Source organism: Triplophysa dalaica, chromosome 7 (assembly GCF_015846415.1).
Source record: "Triplophysa dalaica isolate WHDGS20190420 chromosome 7, ASM1584641v1, whole genome shotgun sequence".
In the NCBI taxonomy this organism is placed as follows: domain Eukaryota; kingdom Metazoa; phylum Chordata; class Actinopteri; order Cypriniformes; family Nemacheilidae; genus Triplophysa; species Triplophysa dalaica.
The window spans coordinates 15,946,340-15,966,086 of record NC_079548.1 but is presented as its reverse complement, the minus strand read 5'-3'; the positions used below and the strand labels follow the sequence as shown (position 1 = coordinate 15,966,086).

The 19,747-nt window shown below is 37.3% G+C and overlaps 1 protein-coding gene across 2 annotated transcripts; it reads left to right on the top strand.

Annotated features, from left to right (window-relative positions):
• The first annotated feature begins 2,140 nt into the window (after window positions 1–2,140).
• On the top strand, window positions 2,141–17,758 carry mpp3a (MAGUK p55 scaffold protein 3a). Of its 2 annotated transcripts, XM_056753763.1 has the most exons (19): window positions 2,141–2,274; window positions 5,901–5,950; window positions 6,023–6,141; window positions 6,734–6,811; window positions 6,939–7,019; window positions 7,127–7,264; window positions 7,392–7,473; window positions 8,999–9,084; window positions 9,169–9,243; window positions 9,342–9,538; window positions 9,690–9,754; window positions 10,099–10,119; window positions 11,191–11,232; window positions 13,135–13,296; window positions 14,197–14,277; window positions 14,671–14,764; window positions 14,839–14,947; window positions 15,713–15,841; window positions 16,428–17,758. In XM_056753763.1, the coding sequence occupies exons 2-19, from the start codon at window positions 5,914–5,916 to the stop codon at window positions 16,605–16,607; spliced, it is 1,776 nt and encodes a 591-aa protein (XP_056609741.1). In that variant the 5' UTR covers window positions 2,141–2,274; window positions 5,901–5,913; the 3' UTR covers window positions 16,608–17,758. The 2 variants fall into 2 exon arrangements, with proteins under 2 accessions (XP_056609741.1, XP_056609742.1); XM_056753764.1 differs by lacking the exons at window positions 10,099–10,119; window positions 11,191–11,232.
• The last annotated feature ends 1,989 nt before the right edge of the window (window positions 17,759–19,747 follow it).

The following is a 19,747-nucleotide window of genomic DNA, read 5'->3' as shown; positions in this document are numbered from 1 at the left end:
TTGAAATTGAGATTTTTACATCATCTGAAAGCTAAAGAAATAAGCGTTCTATTGATATATGGGTCTATGTCTATTTGTCAGGATAGGAGGAAGAACAACCATTTACAAAGCGGGCGCTGCCTGTGGGGCGCTCCAGTGATAGCTGCCCACTGCTCCGGATGTACGTGTGTTCACCACTTGCTGTGTGTGTGCCCACTAATCACTGGATGGGTTAAAAGCAGAGGTCACATTTCGGGTATGGGTCACCATACCTGACGAATCGGTCACTTTCATCTGAGGGTGCAAAAAATAAACATATTGAGAAAATCGCCTTTGAAGTTGTTAATCTGAGGCACTTTAGCAGCCCATCCACTCACAAAAAATAACCTTTTTATACATCTAAAATAGGAAATTTATAAAATACTTTAATGGAACACGATTTTTACTTAATATCCTAATGATTTTTGGCAAAAAGAAAAAACTTTATTTGTTACCCCTACCACATGTCTTTTTGACGATTACTAAAAATTACCGTACTACTTAAGACTGGTTTTGTTGTGCAGGGTCAAAAATGTTGAATTCAATCATTGATTAATTTATTTGTTTTGTTTGTTTTGTATAAATGCATTGTTAAATTGTCTGTGTTAATGACATTTTTAAATACAAATCCAGAAAAAATGCTGGGGTGCCAGAAATAAACCGTAAAATAACAGGTTTTCCTCGTTTCCAGTAAATGTGCGTTAATAAATTTGATTTCTTTTTTAAAAAATCTGTATTTTTTTACCGTGTATGTGACAAAAAAAGTACTTATACGTAAAGAAGGTTAAATTAGTTTTTTATATGTATAGTTTGTATTATTGCTTTTGATACAATTATTTATACACAGTTAAAAAGAAATTCCGTGAAAAACGGATAAAGTTCTAGCAGAAAATTACAGCACATTTTCCTTTATTTTGTGATCATTTCCGTTAATGCTATAATCCAATTAACTGCAGTGAAAAATGTAAATTACAGGTAAAATAACTGTAAAAATTAGTTTTTTTTTTAGAGTAGGTCATTTCATCCTATAGCCCATATGGCATAGACTAGTCACTTATAACAAAGACAACTAATAACTGCTCCATTGTACGCTTAAAGTTAAGGTCGCGTCCCATTTAGAACACAGAATCTACAAGTTGAAACAGTCTTGTCAGGTCTAGCTAGGAAACAGATTATTTACATACAAAGATGTGACCTTTCATTCCCTGTGTGTGTGTGTCCGGTGACAGAGGGACACTTGTAAATCTTTCCTCACAGTCAGATCCTGGGTCACAGATGTCTCTGAATAAATTTAACAGAGGTCCCAAAAACAGCCCTATCAACCCTATAATGACCCCTACAAACAGGTTAATGAGCTCTCACGGAAGAATGAGCATAATTATGTATATCCAAGATACTGTTGCAGAGGACCACATGGCCATATCAAAAACACATGAACACAAAGGGTTTAAATCTATAAGCCTCTGATTAGTTTCAAAACTGTTCACGCTCCCTGCAATGAAAAGCCAAAACAGACTTAAGCTTTAAATAAGTAATCTTTATCTAAACTCTATCTGTAGTATATGTGTTTTGTATTCTGCACCTGCATCTTTTACACACTCATTATTGCATTGCCTTATCTTAGTTCAATTTAGGGAATTAACAATTTGAGAATGTTTCAAAAAGCATCCAGTGAGCTTCAATGAAAGCAATAACATCTGAACTTTTGTATTAAATTAAGTTTTTTTTTAATAATTATCCCACTTTGCAGAGATTAATATTTTCCCTTTGTTCTTTCACTAGGTCATATATTGAATGCCGATTTAATCCACCTGGTTTAATCCACCAATCCACAGCAGAACAAAGGAGCATCAAACTCAGATAGGCCACACACACATATATAAACAAGCGCCCATGAAGAGTGTGTGTGAGGGGGGATGGGAGCGACTCTGCTCTTTTTCTGAGCTGTTCAAGTGAACCGAATTATCTGTGGGGTGGTGGGGGGGGCACAACGCCCACCTGCTTCTGTCTCTGGTGACATGAGAACAGCAGGGAGAGAGATACTAGCTGGAGGAGAGAAAAGAGGAGGTAGGAGGAGGGAGTTGATGTGCAGGGGAGGGGGGTGTTCTGTATATGTGTAGAAGAGAGAGAGAGACAGAAAGGGAGAGACTGGGGCGGTAGCTAGAGGAAGAGTCGCAGTAAAACATCAGTAAGGCAGCCTTCTATACACAACATATCCAGCAACACTGGAACAGAAGAGCAGACACAGAGCCAGAGGTAGGCTGCTCATTTCTTTATCATGCATAGGCTTCAATAAAACAGATATAATATGGAACGCGGTTCTGCAGTGTGTGAGATCATGTGTGCATGTATGTGTGTGTGTGTGTTGTTAAATACATCATCTACTGTAGCAGGTCTTTATTCATTCTACGAGTCAAACGGTGACATATGTGCAGATCAGCAGCACTGCAGAGGGAGGAGGAGAGAGAGTCAAAGGAAGAGAGAAGCAGAGAGCAATAGAGAAACAGAGAGGAATGCATTAGCCATGTAGGCAGAGGAAACGGCAAAACTGTTTTATTAATGGCAGTGGGTGTATATGTTTGTCTAGGATACATGCATGTCTGTTGCATTGGTTTGTGGGTTGTTGGGTGGATGTGTGTGTGTGTGTTGGCAATGCAACAATGTACATGAAAAGGAATTAGGTCACTGCGAGTTTATTTCTGAAGGTCTGGATGTGTTGGAAAGATGATGTAGGTTTAGAGAAACGCTGTGTGGGCACAATACAAGTTTAGGTTAGTTTCTTGCCAACAGGCAGTTGAACTATTAATATTTGCTTTGGTATGTACCAGCGCAGAATTATGATTGTTAAGTGCTGGCGCCAAGCAACTATTTCACACAGCTAAATGAAAGTTGCACACTGCTTTAAATATAAACAAATGTATTGGGACTCACAATAGGCACTTCTGTTGTGATATTTGATTTCCCAGTTTTCAAATCTTCACCATAATATGGCACTACAGTCAGGCCAGATTTCCAACTAAGACACACCCCCTATTAGTGGACATCATAAATGTTATTTGCATCCTCTCATAGAATCCCAGGTATCATGCTTTCTGGTGCATATGCTCATCAGATAGAAAAATAAGCAGAAGTTATTGCAATCATTACTTTTATCTGTTTTATAGATTTAAACAAAAAAGTAATAACTCCAAGTGCACCTTAAACCTTTTATAAAATACCCCTAGGATAGTTGAGCTTCTTTAGGTGATAAACAATATGGTGTTTTAATAAAAAAATGCTTGTTGTATAATTTACATAGATTATATATGCAGGCATTCAGTAATTCTTTACAGTGCTTTTGAGGTTGACTTTCAGTCCAAGTCAAATTTGAAAGCTTTATCTCATCATTTCACATGTGCAGATCTATGTCCAGCACTGACTGGATCAAATTTATCCTGTTAGATATTAAACGATTTAACAATCCAAGTCATGTCTTTTTTTCTGTGAAACCTGTGCAGGTCTTCTATGAATATATTTTTTTAAATGTGGAATATTTAAATCTGTGCCATAAAAAAGAAAACTTGTGTATTGTAGGCAAGATAATTTCCTGAACATAGTCTCTCCTCATCTTCTCATTCTATAAATATTCCTCAAACGGGATGCAGACAGACAGCATCAATCTCTTATCTCTCGTACATTACATTTATAATCAATCAGTCAGTCAAAAAAATAAGTATATAGAAACTTCACAGCCACAGAAGTGCTGTAGAGTGTCATACAATAATACAATATAAGATACAATAAAGATAAAAGCAGAATAGCACTATAGATTAAGTTAAACAGAAACAGTGATGATAATAATAGAAAATAAATAGAAAATCTTAAAACAACGTTACATGATAAAACTAATTGGCAAAAACCTTATCAAACAAATATCTGTTCAGTCGGGTTTTAAACATGATAACTGATGTAAAACTTCTAAGGTATCCTAGAACTTTGGAGCAGCAACTGTGAAAGCACGATCTCATTCGCTTTTTAGCCATGACAGAAGAGTTTCAAGCTGGTTTTGGGATCTCAAAGATCTCTGTGAGCTAATAAAGTTTATAAGATTAGAAATATATTTGGGTGCCAGTCCATACAAAACTTTAAAAGTATACAGAAGGACCTTATATTTTATTCTGAAATGAATTGATTACAAATGTAAAGAGGATAGAGGATATATGATTCCTTTTTTGTGTTAGTAAGTAACCTTGATTCTGCATTTTGACTTAAAAGTTTTCCTATTTTCCACACATACAATAAAATGTAATAAGGTGCACCAAACAGATGTATAATCTAGTGATGACTCTGTGACCTAAAAAGAACTTTAAAGCCAATAAGGTTGCATGAAAAAAGGTTTTGGTGTGCGTGTGAGGCTTCCTCAGATCCAAGCCCCAAAACCAAAAAGGGCTCTAAGCTCTTTAAGATAGAAAATAGGACACGTGATGACATGTCCATGTTTTTATGCCGAAATATCTCGCCTATAAATATCTTGCTCATAAATAGATAGCATTTCTTATACATATAGTATTCATGATTCATAATAACTACGTTTCAGCAAATAACAGACACCAGTGCAGCACACACACAGTCTTTCACAAACACACCTCATACCCCTGTGCATTGTCTCCACAAAGCTCTTTTGCCAATTACATCATTACCAGAGAAGCAGGAAGTGGGAATGACATCATCCTCAGAGCAAGTGTAAGTGGTTGTGGATTCCATGTCTGATTTCTTGGGATGGATTTATTAGTTTATCTCTCACATTCTCTCTCTTCAAACTGAATTTCATCTTAAGCATTATATGAATAAAGTAGCATAGTCTATCTGTCTGAGAAAGCATCCAGCTTTTTCTATGTCTTCTTATGCATGAAAGTATGATCACACATGGTTTTGTGTTAACAAAATTGCATATATATTTTACATATATTCTTTTCTAGATATTCTTTAGGTAAATGCATTAAGTCGGGTGGTTTGGTTTTCTAAGTTTACTTAACCTTAAACTTAAAGTTTACCTTCATTCACAAACTCCGCCTGTGAGGTCATTGACTGGCTAAACTATAGTTTCTGTCCTATAAAGCCAAGAAAGGTATAAATAAAGGCGTTTTCACCTGACTGAAAAATAGTATGTTTGGTGTTATGCGGAGAAACACAATTAAAGCTTTCTGCAGCAGTGGTGCACTGAGGGATCAGTGTTGGTGAAAAGTTTCACTGGTTTCTTAAAAAGTGACATCTCCAAATTGCTCTGGGAGAAGGAAAGGGCATTTTGTGTTCCTGCTGCGGCCTCCGGCACCCACAGAAATAGCACTCCAGCCACTCTCTCTGATCTTTCCCGGCACTTTATCATAACTGAATATTCCTTAATCATATCAAAGCAATGCACACTCAGTACCCTGAGGTGAAATATAAGTAATATGCTTAAAAGTAACAGGATATTGATCTGGCCATCAACTGCAGGGATCTCATTGCTTATGGCTTGAGAAAACAAGGATGAGATAGATGGTGAATGAAAAATACTTTGGAAAGGCATAAGTAATAATGATTAACAGATTACCTCAATGATCATGCTTAGTCCTTGTAGACAATTGACAGGCAATGCAACGGTCTACAAGAACAAAAACATACTTTGAGTGCATACATTAAATTACATGTATTGTACTGTACTATACTGTCATGTGCTGGGGTTAAAACCCTCTCAAAACTTGCCCGTTGAGCCAGGATCAGAACATGAAAAAACGACTTGGCCCTGACGCACTTTATGCATAAAATTTTAAAGAGCAACATGACTCGCTCTGTCTGCTGCTTTCTGTCTGTCTTTGCATGTATGGGTGCATAAACTGTAGTGATGATTACCTTTCTTTTAGGCCAAGCTAATCCATGAAAGAAGCTATGCCAGTCCTCTCTGCCGGAGCAGGTGAATATCACACATGTGCACAGACACAATGTACTGTATGTTTCATTATTGACACTTGCTGATCTCACGTAGGGTTGCATGAGACGCTCGCCCTGCTGACCTCACAGCTGCGTCCAGATGCCAATCACAAAGAGGATATGGTCTTTCTCAAGGATGTCTTTAGCGAGAGGAGTCTTGGCTATCTTATGAAGGTGTGCAAATTGTGTACATAATTTCTCATAGTAAATTAATTGAGTCCAACACTTTATGTTCCTTTTCCAAACCATACATTGTATGTTTACACCTTGCATTATTTTAATTTATACAACTTTTGTATCCAGTACCTTGGAGATGACGTATTTTTTTATGCTAACCTGGAAGTAAATGCCACCCTGGTTCCCTCGATAGAAAGCCTATGCATTATTCGTATAGATTTTTTGAAGACCGCAAAAATAAGCTCTGTGATTGACAAATGTTTATGATGTTTACACGTTTTGTCTGTCAAGACAATCTTTACAAATTTACACAACATTTGTTAGCCTACTTTTGAAGCTGAAATACATAACTCGGAATAAGTAAAAAGCCAACAAAGATGCTATGAACAGACTAACGTTACACTTAAGGTCGCTCGATATCGACTTCATCACCCCCAAGCCTCCGACATCTCTCTCAAACTTTATTAAAAATCTGTTCCATGGTAAGTAAGTACTCCGTGAATCCTAAAATGCTAACTCTCTTCCGGGTTTGGCATACAAAAATACATCATCCCCTCGGCCCCCCATGCATGTGCATTGTTTCTTCTAGATCCATGAGAAGTTGCGACAGTATGAAAGGCAGAGCCCCACCCCTGTTCTCCACAGCGCCTCCACTCTAGCAGAGGATGTAAGTGCTGTTGCGTCTGTCATTTTATATTCAAACAGGAAAGATTGATGGAATCTTATTCAAACTTGCATCAAGTTTGACTTAATGCTACAAAATATTTTGATTTTGGTCTACACCTGATTGGCAGGTGGCAGAGGAGTTACAAAGTGGACCGATGAGTGTTGAGGAAAAAGAGCTTCTGCATCTGCTGACATTACCTCATCTTAAGGTACAAACATCTTCATAACTGTTGTGCCTTTGTGATGCATCTTAAGAAACATATTTAAAAATAGAAATCTGTCAGTGTGTCCAGCTGTTCATAGTTCTTGTTTGTAGGCAGTTTTGTCGGTTCATGACACAGTTGCGCAGAAGAACTTTGACCCTGTGCTTCCTCCGCTGCCTGATGACTTTGAAGATGAGCTTGATGAGGATTCTGTCAAGATTGTGCGCTTGGTCAAAAACAAAGAACCACTGGTGAAAGAATTTACAGTTGCAAGAATATGCAAAGGCTTTTCTCAAATGATACAAAAAACTATGAGAAATTCATAGGGAGCAACATGTTGTTCTTTAAGCTCTCTCTCTCTCTCTCTCTCTCTCTCAGGGAGCCACAATTCGTCGGGATGATTCCACAGGGTCTGTGATTATAGCTCGTATTATGAAAGGAGGGGCCGCAGACAGAAGTGGTGAGTGACACCTCAAAGCATGTCTTTAATATTTCATTTCAGTCCATGCAGGAATCCATAATAATCTTTATCCAAAACTATTTCACTTACAGTTTTTCTCGATTGCTTAAACACATTTCTTGAAATTATGCATCGTATTCTCAAAAAATTATAAGAACAAATCCATAACATCTCACCCGATTCCCAAAACATCCAATTTACAGGTAAAAATTAAGCTCTCCTCTCAAACCCATTAAACCTGGCTTAAAAAACAAACTTTTCCCCCAGATATGACACACAAGCCCTCAAAAACACACCCACACCACAACATTCAAAACATTGTTACTAAAATCTCTTTGTGGGATTCAAGAATAATATGACAGTTTAGTGTTTATCCGAATACACAACATAAAAGAGTGCAGATGCAAGAATGCAAGAATTTAAATAAAACATTACACTACTGTAAAGTAAATGAAGATGATCTTACAAGACAAGAAAAGTTCAAAAACCAAAGAACAATATGAACTGGTCTTGCAACACAAAACAGTACACAACTGCATAAATAACATTCAGGCATTTACACAGATACTTTTATCCAAAGTGACTCACAAGAAGATAATGGAAACAAAACATTGAAGCGATTCTAGGATGCACAATTACCTGTGCTCATATTGATATGATCCTGAGATTCTGATAGGTGTGTCATCAGTTTTGCTACTGAATGTTTACTGATGGATAAATGTGTGGTATTTGGGTTTACATCTTGACACTTCTGTTCATCATATTGTGTGTTTGTGTTTTCTGAATGAGAACATGGTAAACCTTTGCAAATTGAGGCTGTTTGTGTGTGGGGATGTACAAGTTGGTTAATTGTTTCATGAATTCTAAAATATATCAATGCTATCATTCTGAAACCTCCAATCTCCATATTTCACCATTTGTGTTTTTTGATAATAAATCATTATTATTAGTTACTTTATGTTTGTCACTGGGTTTTGCAAATATCTAAACGATAAAAAGTATTAAAAATGCTTGTCAACTTTGACAACACAGTATTTAATCATTTTAAAACTACAGTGTTGTTTCCATTTCCTAAAAAACATCGATTTTGGAAATACAAGGTTTCGAAAGGACAGCGGTTATATTAAAAAAATATTTTGCCATTGTGTATATCAAAGAAAACCATTCTAGTGCTTTGATCTTCAGACACTATTGATCTTTGTCTCTATCTGATCCTCCCACAATCCCTTGCCTCTGTGCTATACAGCAGGTATGCTTATTTTCATGCAAGCTTGTCTGCTTTAATGACACATCGCACATCTGTGTGGTCAAGCACAGTCCCCAGAGACCTGATCAAGAGATTCAGACTCACTAACCACCTGACCACACCTGTCATCATAATCCATCCTCCAGGCTGTTTGTGTGGTGCTTCTCGCTCATTAAAAAGGAATTCAACTGCTCATATAAAGCGTATTTTGAATTGCACAGCAGTTATGACTAGAATGTGTAAAAGGCAGTCTGTAAATCTGCTTTCCTCTCTCCATAGGTCTGGTGCATGTAGGTGATGAACTGAGAGAGGTCAATGGTGTTTCTGTAATGAACAAGAGGCCAGATGAGATCAGTCAACTGCTGGTATTATTTTAATTCTGGACATCTTCTGAATATCATTTCCATTTGTTGTTATAATAACCAAATCAATTGATTTGTTTGTGTTAGTCTCAGTCTCAAGGATCTATCACATTGAAGATCATCCCAGCCATCAAAGAGGAAGACATGCTGAGAGAGAGCAAGGTAACGGACTACTGAAACAGACAAAGCTACTCACTTAGTGAAACTCCAATAACTTACACATTTTTAGGGAACACCACCTCATAAACGTACTGTTTCAGGTGTATATGAGGGCGCTTTTTGATTACATTCCATTGGAGGACAAGGCCACGCCCTGTCAGGAGGCGGGGCTTCCGTTTAAACGAGGTGACATCCTGCAGGTGGTCAGTCAGTGTGATCAGACGTGGTGGCAGGCCAAGAGAGTGGGAGACAGTAATCTGCGTGCAGGACTCGTCCCATCCAAACTCTTTCAGGAGAGGTGAGACTAAAGATGGGCACACATTCATTTAAATAGTCTTTTATGATTGCTCTATGAACGTGATCCCAGCAGAAAACCATGTCAAACGTTAGACTCTAAGACAGTAAAAAATGTATGTTCATTGTGTGTGTGTGTGTGTTTTCCCTTTCAGGCGATTAGCCTACAGAAATAAAATGGGCACTCTTCCAAATTCCAAATCTCCAAAAAAGGCTGTCTGTGAGTATTTACCTTTTGCTTATGAAAATCCCTCTATCATTATTTAGTCTTGACTAAGTCAATTGATGAATGGGTACATAGAAGTGGTCAGGTGATTATTGAGCTTAGGCTTTATTTTTACTATTCTAAAGATGATTAGAGAACAGACACATCTGCAACATGTCCTCTCTCTCTCTCTCTCTCTCTCTCTCTCCGTTTTCCTCTCCCTCTCTTGTTACTTTGAAAGTATCTTTTATACCTTTACTTTTATACCAGTATAACTCTGTGTACCAGGGTCAGTGCCTGTAATGATAAATGTGAATATTTGATTTTGTGATGTTTTAATTTCTTATTAATGCCATCAGATGATCAGGGCTGTGATAAAGGTAGGTATTCTTCAGAGTTCACACATTCACACACATACAGGTATAGACGGTGGGACTACGGATTTCAGGCAAACCTGTTACTAAATCCACTTTAATTCCAAAGTGCGCCTACTACTAATACACTGCTACTATTCTTTATAAACACATACAGTATGTACACTCACTGTTTACATCAAGTTGCATAAAATGTATTTCTAATTTTACTATATGTCAATGTTTGTTATATACAGTATATGTATGTGTGTGGATTTTATATACATGTAAACAAAGCACGTACGCATGCAGACACACACACACACACACACACACCTACACACAAACACACACACACACACACACACAGACACACACAGACACACCAGGTCTATTTAAAAAGTCTCTATTAAATGGGGTTTAAGATCTAAAAAATTGAGTATTACAGAAAAGGATCAGGGAAATACAGTATAACAAGGTGGAATTAACACATCTTCACGTCATTGTCACCTTCTGTTTATCATCTTTTTAACAAATGTTCTGAAACAACTAATGAATCATCTCTTTATTTTTTACTCTTTATCCTTAAGCATTTTTATGTTCCAGCTCTCAAGTGATGCAACAGTGCATACAATTGTATCTGTATCTCAATCTTCAGCCTTATGTTCACTTGGGTTATGGACAGTGTTCCACTTATCATCAAAAGATTTTAAAAAGGCAACTAAGAAAGTTCTGTCATTATCAACGTGCATTTTACCTTCACCATTCTATTTTCTATTTTATTTTTATTTCTAAAAAACTGGACACTGTGAACTATTGTATCAAAAAATAGCTGCAAAGTTTTTTTGATACAGAAAATGATGAAACTGTGGACAATGACAGAGTCTTTATTTTGTAATGAATGATTCCTGAACATTACATCATAATCTTTCTTCTGGCAAATAACCACCTCGGTTGGCCATGGCCACTTAAAATACCCTCTGCCCACCTGCCTGCTTACTCTCTGAACCTGCTTGTCTAACTTTAGTTGTGCAGTCCTCCTTCCTCTCTCCTGGGTTCCTCTGATCACCCCCTCTCTCCCTGCTTGCCTCCCTACAGAGGACTGTGACTGTGAAGGCTATTTCAATGGACAGTATATAGGTGAGAACCTGCATGCCCACTCCTCTTCCCGGTATCTATACTAACCTTTTGCCTGAGTGTGCTTTGGTTGCTGCCTGCTTTCGTGACAAGAGGATTTTTCAAAGACGCAGAGCAATGGGAGATCTCTTCATGAGGGAAGTCTAGACTGAAAAGCTAGATGGTGCGTTGATATTTGTTTAGAGGAGAGACGAGGATGGAGAATGTGTAACTTTCATGTAATGGATATGTCCAAATTCTTTGCAGAATAAACATTTCTATTTTAAATGTTGCAATAGAAATGGGGAGAGTATTACATTTTGTCTTAAATAAAAGTAAAATATTTTAAAGTAAAAAAAACGACAGCTGCAAGAGAGAGAGTTGGTGAAAGAGTGTCAGCCACATGTCTATCATGTTTGAAGTCTCATTAGTTAATGAGTGTAAATTTGAGAAGCTGTTAAGAGAGAAGAAAGCGATGTCATAGGCGATTGTGTTATTCACTCATATGGTGTTGATCATTCTCAGCCGATCGCTCTACTTTTTAGTAAATATATGAACATTGAATCTATTAGCTACAGAACAGCTCAGAATATGTCTGAAAGGAGAGAAGCAGGTGGCAGAATCTGTTCTATGACTTTAGGAATGACATGTAAAACACTGATAAGTAAATTAATTTTATAGATACTTCAGTGTAGTAAACGGGATGCTAAAATAACCCAGACAGCTAGACAACAAGTATCTATGGCCTATGGCTAAAATGTGACCAGATCTTAATTAAAATTGGGTGAAAAGACCTTCCTCTCCTCAAGCAGGTAGTACAACATCCTTGTCCACTTTCTTTCTGAATCTGTTCCTCTGCTGCACCCGTCCCCTCCCAAAAAATCCCCTTCCCTTAAAGCCACTGTAAGGCTGTTGCCCTGCTAATGGACACTCTGCACATTCCACCCTGCACGACTGGCTGTGCACTCACTGAGTCAAGTGTGTGTGATAGCTCATGTACGTGATGCAACTCTCAGCCCTCATAAACTGACCTAAAATCATTTAATGTAGTTCATTCATTGAATGTAATGTTAATTATGGGAAGGGCCAAACATAAGGGTGGTAAAGTCTAAAATGTTTAACCCCCCTAGAATTCTGAAAAACAAATGAAATGTTTGTAATTTAGCAGTCTTCTTATAATTCATTATTTTAGATTATTACTACACAGTCAAAAAGCATGTACTGGGGCAGTACCCAGAAGAGTAATGTAAATCATATTACCCCCAGTGACAAGATAACAAATCTTATGTTTCTGTTAAACAATTTTAACCATTCTTAGATATTTCAACTAAAACTGTAGTAGTCTGTGATCAATACATAGCAAATATGCCAAATGCAAAAATCGAAATTCACCAACTCAGGTATGAATAAGTTATATAGGTTGTTTAAGGTGATTGTGGGTCAGTTGTTAAGGGCAAAGTGGTGTTTCCACAAGTGTGAGGTGGTCTAATGCGCAATGTAGTCTCTTCAAAGTGTAATGCAGTGGCACCCTCCTGTGGCCAGGTGTTTTCCTGGGATTTTTATTCAGGTATAGTGCTCATCTTCCCATACAGTTACCAACACTTACCTCCATGTCTTGATAAATAACACACTTTACATTTTGTCATAACGCTGCTGTAGAAAGCAGGGTGAAGATTAGAGTGAAGGTTTAGAAGTGGCACTGGAGTGTGAACTAGTTAATTAGGTCTTAGTTAATGATTCAGGATCAGGTTTGGTCATTTCTTTATGGCATTTTAAAATAATAAAACAATAATTGTATAAATGATATACAAATGTTCACAATGTTAAATATTCATTTGCTTAACATATAAAGCTGTTTTTATAAAATATCCACAAAATATATAATAAAAAACAACAATAGTCCGATTCTTCTGTTCTCTGTCTCAGCTGGTTTGCGGAGAAGTTTTCGTCTGAGTCGGAAGGACCGTCGTGGTTCTGCAGGAGATGCCAATGTTTCTGAACAGAAAGAATCTGAGTTTCTGACCTATGAAGAAGTGACACGCTACCAGCAGAGGCCCAATGAGAGGCCCAGATTAGTAGTTCTCATTGGTAATACAATAGAAAATGTCTTTGAATGCTGTTTATGAATGTGAAATTGGAAATAATTGATGAGAAATGTTAATAGCTGATACCATTTGTATGCACAGTGGTTGTCAAAATTCTTTTGAAGATTTGTTCTTCCGTCGTCACATGGAATGCTATAATTAGTTTATCCTGGACTAAGTTTTACCTGTTCCAGGAAATATGCATATAAGTAGAACTTGTGTAAACAAATTCCTGATTACAGAATCTGAATATTATCAGCATGTAGGCCTACACATTTAAGGGCAGTTTCCCTGACAGAGATAAGATTTAAAAAGGACTAGGGCTCAGTTAAATTAGGACATTTAAAGGCACAGTTCCTCCAAAAATGAAAATTCTCACCCTCAAGTTGTTCCAAATCTGTAGAAATGTCTTTGTTCTGATGAACATAGAGAAAATATTAGGAAGAATCCTTGTAACCAAACAGTTCTTGGCCACCATTGATTGTAGTAGTAACAATCCTTTATAAATTTGATATTTTGAAGGATTTAGAAGAATTTAGGAAAGCAAACAGTTGCGGTGCAATTTTGAGTACCATTGTAATCTGGCCTACTATGGTAGTCAATAGGGGCCAAGAACTGTTTGGTTATAAGAATTCTTCCAAATGGTGTGCATACTGAGACAAAGCTGATATGTTTTTAGAAATGTAATTGAGAGCTGGTTTCAGTTAAGACAGCTCTAACATTATTTTAGTCTTAGACTAATCTAAAACCCTGTCCGGGAAACCACCCCATAATTGAGAACTAAGCCTGGAAAAGCATATTAACTTCAAAGAAAACAGCCTTTAATAACTTCTGTTCAAATGATAACACTGCCCCCTAGTGGCAAGTAGTAAAGCTTGGACTCACTGGCTGCCCTTGTGTGCAGGTTCTCTTGGAGCAAGAATCAACGAGCTGAAGCAGAAAGTAATAGCAGAAAATCATCACCTGTATGCTGTGGCTGTGCCTCGTAAGTATGAACACACGTTTTATTCAGGATTCACGTTTTGATGAATTTGAACCCTTTTATCATCTCATTAATGCCACACAATGTATAAATAGTTTTTATTTTGGTAGATTATATTGTTAATTGCTGTTAGTGCTTTTCATGAATTAACTATTCTAATGTTACATTACATCTGCAAGCACATATCTGAAGTACATAAAAACTTGGAGTTTTGTTCTCCAGCAAACACAAAATTATAGCTTTATTCTGTTTCTTCACTAAATTTGAAAAAAAAAATACTTATTAAATACTTGTTTTTTAACAATATGAAATTTCACATGATTAAAATAGTGATATGCCTAAGTGTATAAATGTCATTATATACCCAAATTCTTCTGCTTCTGTTCCATCTAACAGACACCACACGGCCCAGAAAGAGTCATGAAAAGGAGGGCGTAGAGTATCACTTTGTGACCAAGCAGGGCTTTGAGGCTGATGCCCAGAACAACAAGTAAGTGATACATACTTTAACTTTAGCAGTGTACATGTATCTATGTATCTGACTGTCTGGTGTTTTGTCTGTAGATTTATAGAGTACGGGGAGTATAAAGAGAATCTGTATGGGACCAGTATAGAAGCCATCCGCTCTGTTCAGGCGAAGAACAAGATGTGTCTGGTGGATGTACAGCCCGAGGTAAATTACACCAACTTTTAAAATCTATCTTGGTTCCTTTTTGGGTAATTGATCATTTAAGTTTTCAAAGCATATCAGACCAAGGCACTCGAGAGATTGAGAAAAACATATATAAAAGCCTTTATTTAATCTTTAACAACTTTTTGGAGATTTGTAACTTAAATCTTACAGCACCATTTTCCTCTTAAACTGTCATTATTAGCATAAATACTCAAATACACAAATTATACATGTCCTGTAACATTTTGTAGCACATTGTTTTGTTTTTTGCATAACTCACAAGTAATTCTTCAAGTAAATGTGGTGACTAGATTTTTCCTTTAGGTGGAGCCACTTGTCTACAGCAGAAATCACAGTGTCTTTATACACACATACTGTTCATCATGTTAACCTTAATGTCGACAATCGCTCTTCTGGTCATGGGGGAAACCTTAAACTTGCTTTCATGCATTTTTAATGTGAGAATTTACAGCCACTCTTGTTTAAACTGAGTAACTATGTAAGATATACAGAACTTGAGTTTGAATACAGTTTTACTCAAAACATTACTTACTGAAAACCTTTGTCTTTTCAATGCTAGTCCACAGAATGGGATGCTTATATATCCACCAGGCTGAAACTAGCTAGATTATGAGATATATTAAAAAATCTCGTGTAACCATCATAAACTAGATGGAATGCTATTTATGCATGAAATCTCATAAAAAGGGTAGTTGTGTATTTGGGTCAGTTAATAGAAGATTGTGTCTATTCTCTCTGAAACAGGCACTGAAGACCCTGCGGACAGCAGAGTTTAAGCCTTATGTCATTTTTGTAAAACCACGAATTCCGGAGTCTCGTAGACGTCGCAGTGCTGGCACATCACCAGGAGGGGGCGAACAAGGGCGAATCACAGTAAGTCTGATCAAAGGTTTACATCATTCATCTCAAAGGACACACCTGGCCGTTTCTCAATATGCGCTCGCTTCAACGGTCTTGTCATCATGTTCTCGATCTACGTCATCAATAGCCGTCATCAAAAGTCCATTCCAATACTGAAGAAAACAAGAACAGGGAATGCATGACAGTACCCCGATATGTTCTTGATATCAAGGATGCATCGAATGCAGCCTTGCGTGAGGATGCACTTGAAGTCACTGCGACACGTCCATCCAAGTTCGTTCTTCCGAGGCTGCAAGATCTGTCTCTACGAGAACACAAGTCCGTTCTTTGCGTTCTCAGAATTGAGAAACGGTCCCTGTGCTACTGATGAAGGATAATCTGTCCAACCTCTCGAAAATCAGCCTTAAAGTGTATAATCTGATAACAAGTGGAATGAAATTTTAGAGACTGTCTGGTTTCAGAATGAGCCAAATTTCACATGTTAAATTATCGTAAAAGCGAGCTTGATTTTTTTGTATGAAATGCACACATCCATTGTCATCTCACTTTCGTTCGCTTCATTCATATTCATGCACTACCCTTTCATGTTTGGCTTCAGGAGGAGGACATGCAGGAAATGCGTCTGTCGGCACAGCAGATAGATCAGCAGTACGGACATCTTGTAGATCGGGTCTTGATTAAAGAAGACACTGCCAGTGCCTGCGCAGAACTACGTAGCATCTTGGAAAGACTGGAACGGGAGACCTTCTGGGTTCCTGTGAGCTGGGTTAAGGCTTAAGACCCCATACTCGGTTCCAGACTGTTGACCCCCACTGGTGCTGGGCTTAGTTTTCTTCCATCGTGTCTAGCTTGACTGCACTGACCTTCAGGGTGTGGATTTTTTGAGCATGGGTTTGGGTTTGAGGAGGTAAATTTGTATAAAATAACGAGACAAAGAGTAAATATCTTAAAACAGATTTTGTTTTGGGGCTGGGACAAGAAGGCAGATATGCACTTGTCATGAATGTTTCAGTGATTTTTTAATGACATTGGGTATTTATTATATTGTATTATGTCGACGTTTGTGGCTCACTAGGTTAATTTTAAATAGACTGTTCATGAAAGCCATACATCCAACTATAACAAAACAACATTGGTATTAAATGCCTATGGATTATGGTTATCACGGTAACATTGATGTTTTTCCCGATCTCCTAATCTGGAAAGGTGAAAATGGGACTTTACAGGATGGACCATACACTTGCATATCAAGCTGTAATGCACGCTCATAAAGAGACTTCCTAAGTGACTATGACACTGTTTGAAATCACTTCAGAAGTTGTTTTCATTTTATAAAGCTGTAGCAGCTTCTGATGTCTGCTTTGATCATAACATCCTGGTTCTCTCTCTGCAGAGCATGACTGATCAATGTTTAATCCTACTTAAGAAAATGGTTAATTTCTGCTGTGACAACAAACCGTCTCAATGCACCTACTGTAGTTTTTCTTGACAGCGGATCTCCTTGAACTGTGGAGGGTTTGGAAAGATCACGCCAAAGCACTTAAGCTGTACAATATCTATGTTAATATGTTTAAACCTAGCTTTACGAAGCTTATGTGTTGATGAAAAGAGACAGTGTTTAGGTGAGATTAAAACCCATGCCACTTATTTTAAAACAAGACAAAAAAATGAAACGGTTTAAAATTAAAATGGGGTAAAGCTCTGACAGTCTAATATGTACATATTGCATCAAGAGCTTGTGTTTATCTTTTTCCACTTACTGTAACATTTACCATTTTTTTCTTACTCAACATATCATACAAATCCTCTCGATCCTACCTCACCCTGGTTTTGACTGAGATGTGTTGCCTATGTTGTAAACTGCCAGTCTTCTATGTCAAATTATATTAAGTGAATGTTATATTCTGGTTGCAAGTAAAAAACTAAATCTGAGAATCTATGGGTGTGTTGAATTTGCAGAAATACACAGTACATGACTAATCCAAATAAATCCAGATTTTAGCACATATTTATCTTACATTAGGATATTTATTTTTCATTATAGCCATATATTCAGTGTGAGATGGTGACAGTGCTGCAGGGTTTTCCAAATGATTCTGCTATAGGCACTGCACTGCGTTGCACTAACATCATGATTATATTGAATGCTTTGCTGCAGGCGAACAAATCTAAGACTGTTATCCCATTTTCAGACTATTGTTTTTTGTTCTCCTATTTCATGCAATATTACTTTAAGAACTTTATGACTGTACCTAGAACAAACTGAAATATCTCAAATTCAATCCCAAATCTGTTACCAACAGTATGACGCTTGGGTGAATCATTGAGTTTATTATATGAGCGTAGTAGCGTAGACATCAACAGGCAAAGTTCTTCCATTGCCAAATTTAATTTGGAACTCATAAATCATAAATCTTTTAATCTGGCAGAAATCCAAGCTTTCAAATAAACACAACACTCCGCGTGTAACAACCGCTTATCATTATTTTATTAGTGGATCACAGTCTTTAATTGGAAGCCAGACACAAGGCCCTGACACTTTGGAACCTCGTCTATCTGTCAGCAGCTTTATTTCACAGGTCTCTGAGCAGCGACATATGTGTGATAGAATACCATCCACTTAGTAATTGGGCTGGGGGGGCATGGGACGCTTGCTAATTGACATTTGTTTGATTGTGTGGGAAGAAGTGTTATTTGTTTGGTAACAGAAAGCCCCTTGAAATAAATCCCTTCTCTGCCATGTTCTCCCTCTCTAGCAATTAAGTCCTAGAACATTACGCTTGCCCTATGAGACAGCTGGCAAAACAAGAAAAAGAAAAGAAAGAACAATTAAAATCGGTGGCAATTGATCTCATTAGTATGGAAGTTGTGACAGAAATGGATGTCTGTTAGTAGCACTGAATTATAATGCCAAAACATGTCCCATTTTCAGAATAGGCAGACGGAAAGCTCAATCCTCCGACAAGCACTTCCCTACACATATCTGTGTTGAATATGGAAAATAGAGATCCATCTCAGTGCGGAGACTCATTACGCAGTTCTCTCGTTTATCTGTTGAGCCTTCTGTCTAGTATGCGTCTAACAGCACGCTGATTTACACCACACAGCATTGTGTATCAATATGAGGTACTCCTGATAACATTGCTAAAGGCCAACATTAATAATGTTTAGAAAAGGTATAGGTCGTTTTAATCTACTTTTATTTATAACCACCAAATGTCGGAGAGCAAGTGTTACTGCAGTATTTTCTGCGCCATCTTTCTTGTGAAGCCTGGAGAGACCTTCTAACTTAGTTTTTGCTTTTGCAGACTCCAAACTCTGAAAGATTTTCCATAACGTAGCAGTTATTTGAAATTATTCAAATGTATGCCTGACCCTGAGGCTTTGCTATTAGCTTAATGGACGTCAATTAAATTAAACTTGCATTAGATCTGATGATGCTTTTTTTTAAACTGCATCAAAGACATCCAATGAGCATGAAACTTTGCATAAATTCACACAGCATTAAAGAATAGCCTATAGTTGTCAATCATGTTTGAAATTCTAAATGTTTTAAAAGTAGTTAGTGATTTTACTAAAAGGTGTGTGACTGGATGTTTTCATACAATACCTTTCAGGAGCATTTGTTTAGTGCAATGACAAAACTAGCTTCTTAAATCTTTTTAAGAAATTCTTGTACATTTCAATGCATGTTAATGTATTTTCGCAATTTTAAAATTGTCAGATTGTTCAACCAAGTTCTCAACCAAACTATTTACTATTTACAGATCCAGTGTATGAAATTTAGCGATATCTAGTGGCAAGGTTGTGAATTGCAACCAACGGCTCACTCCACCCCTCCCATTCGATTCACTTTGGTGGCTGACAACTAAAATGTCGCCATGTTTTCTCTTCTTTGTTGAGGGAGGTAACATATTT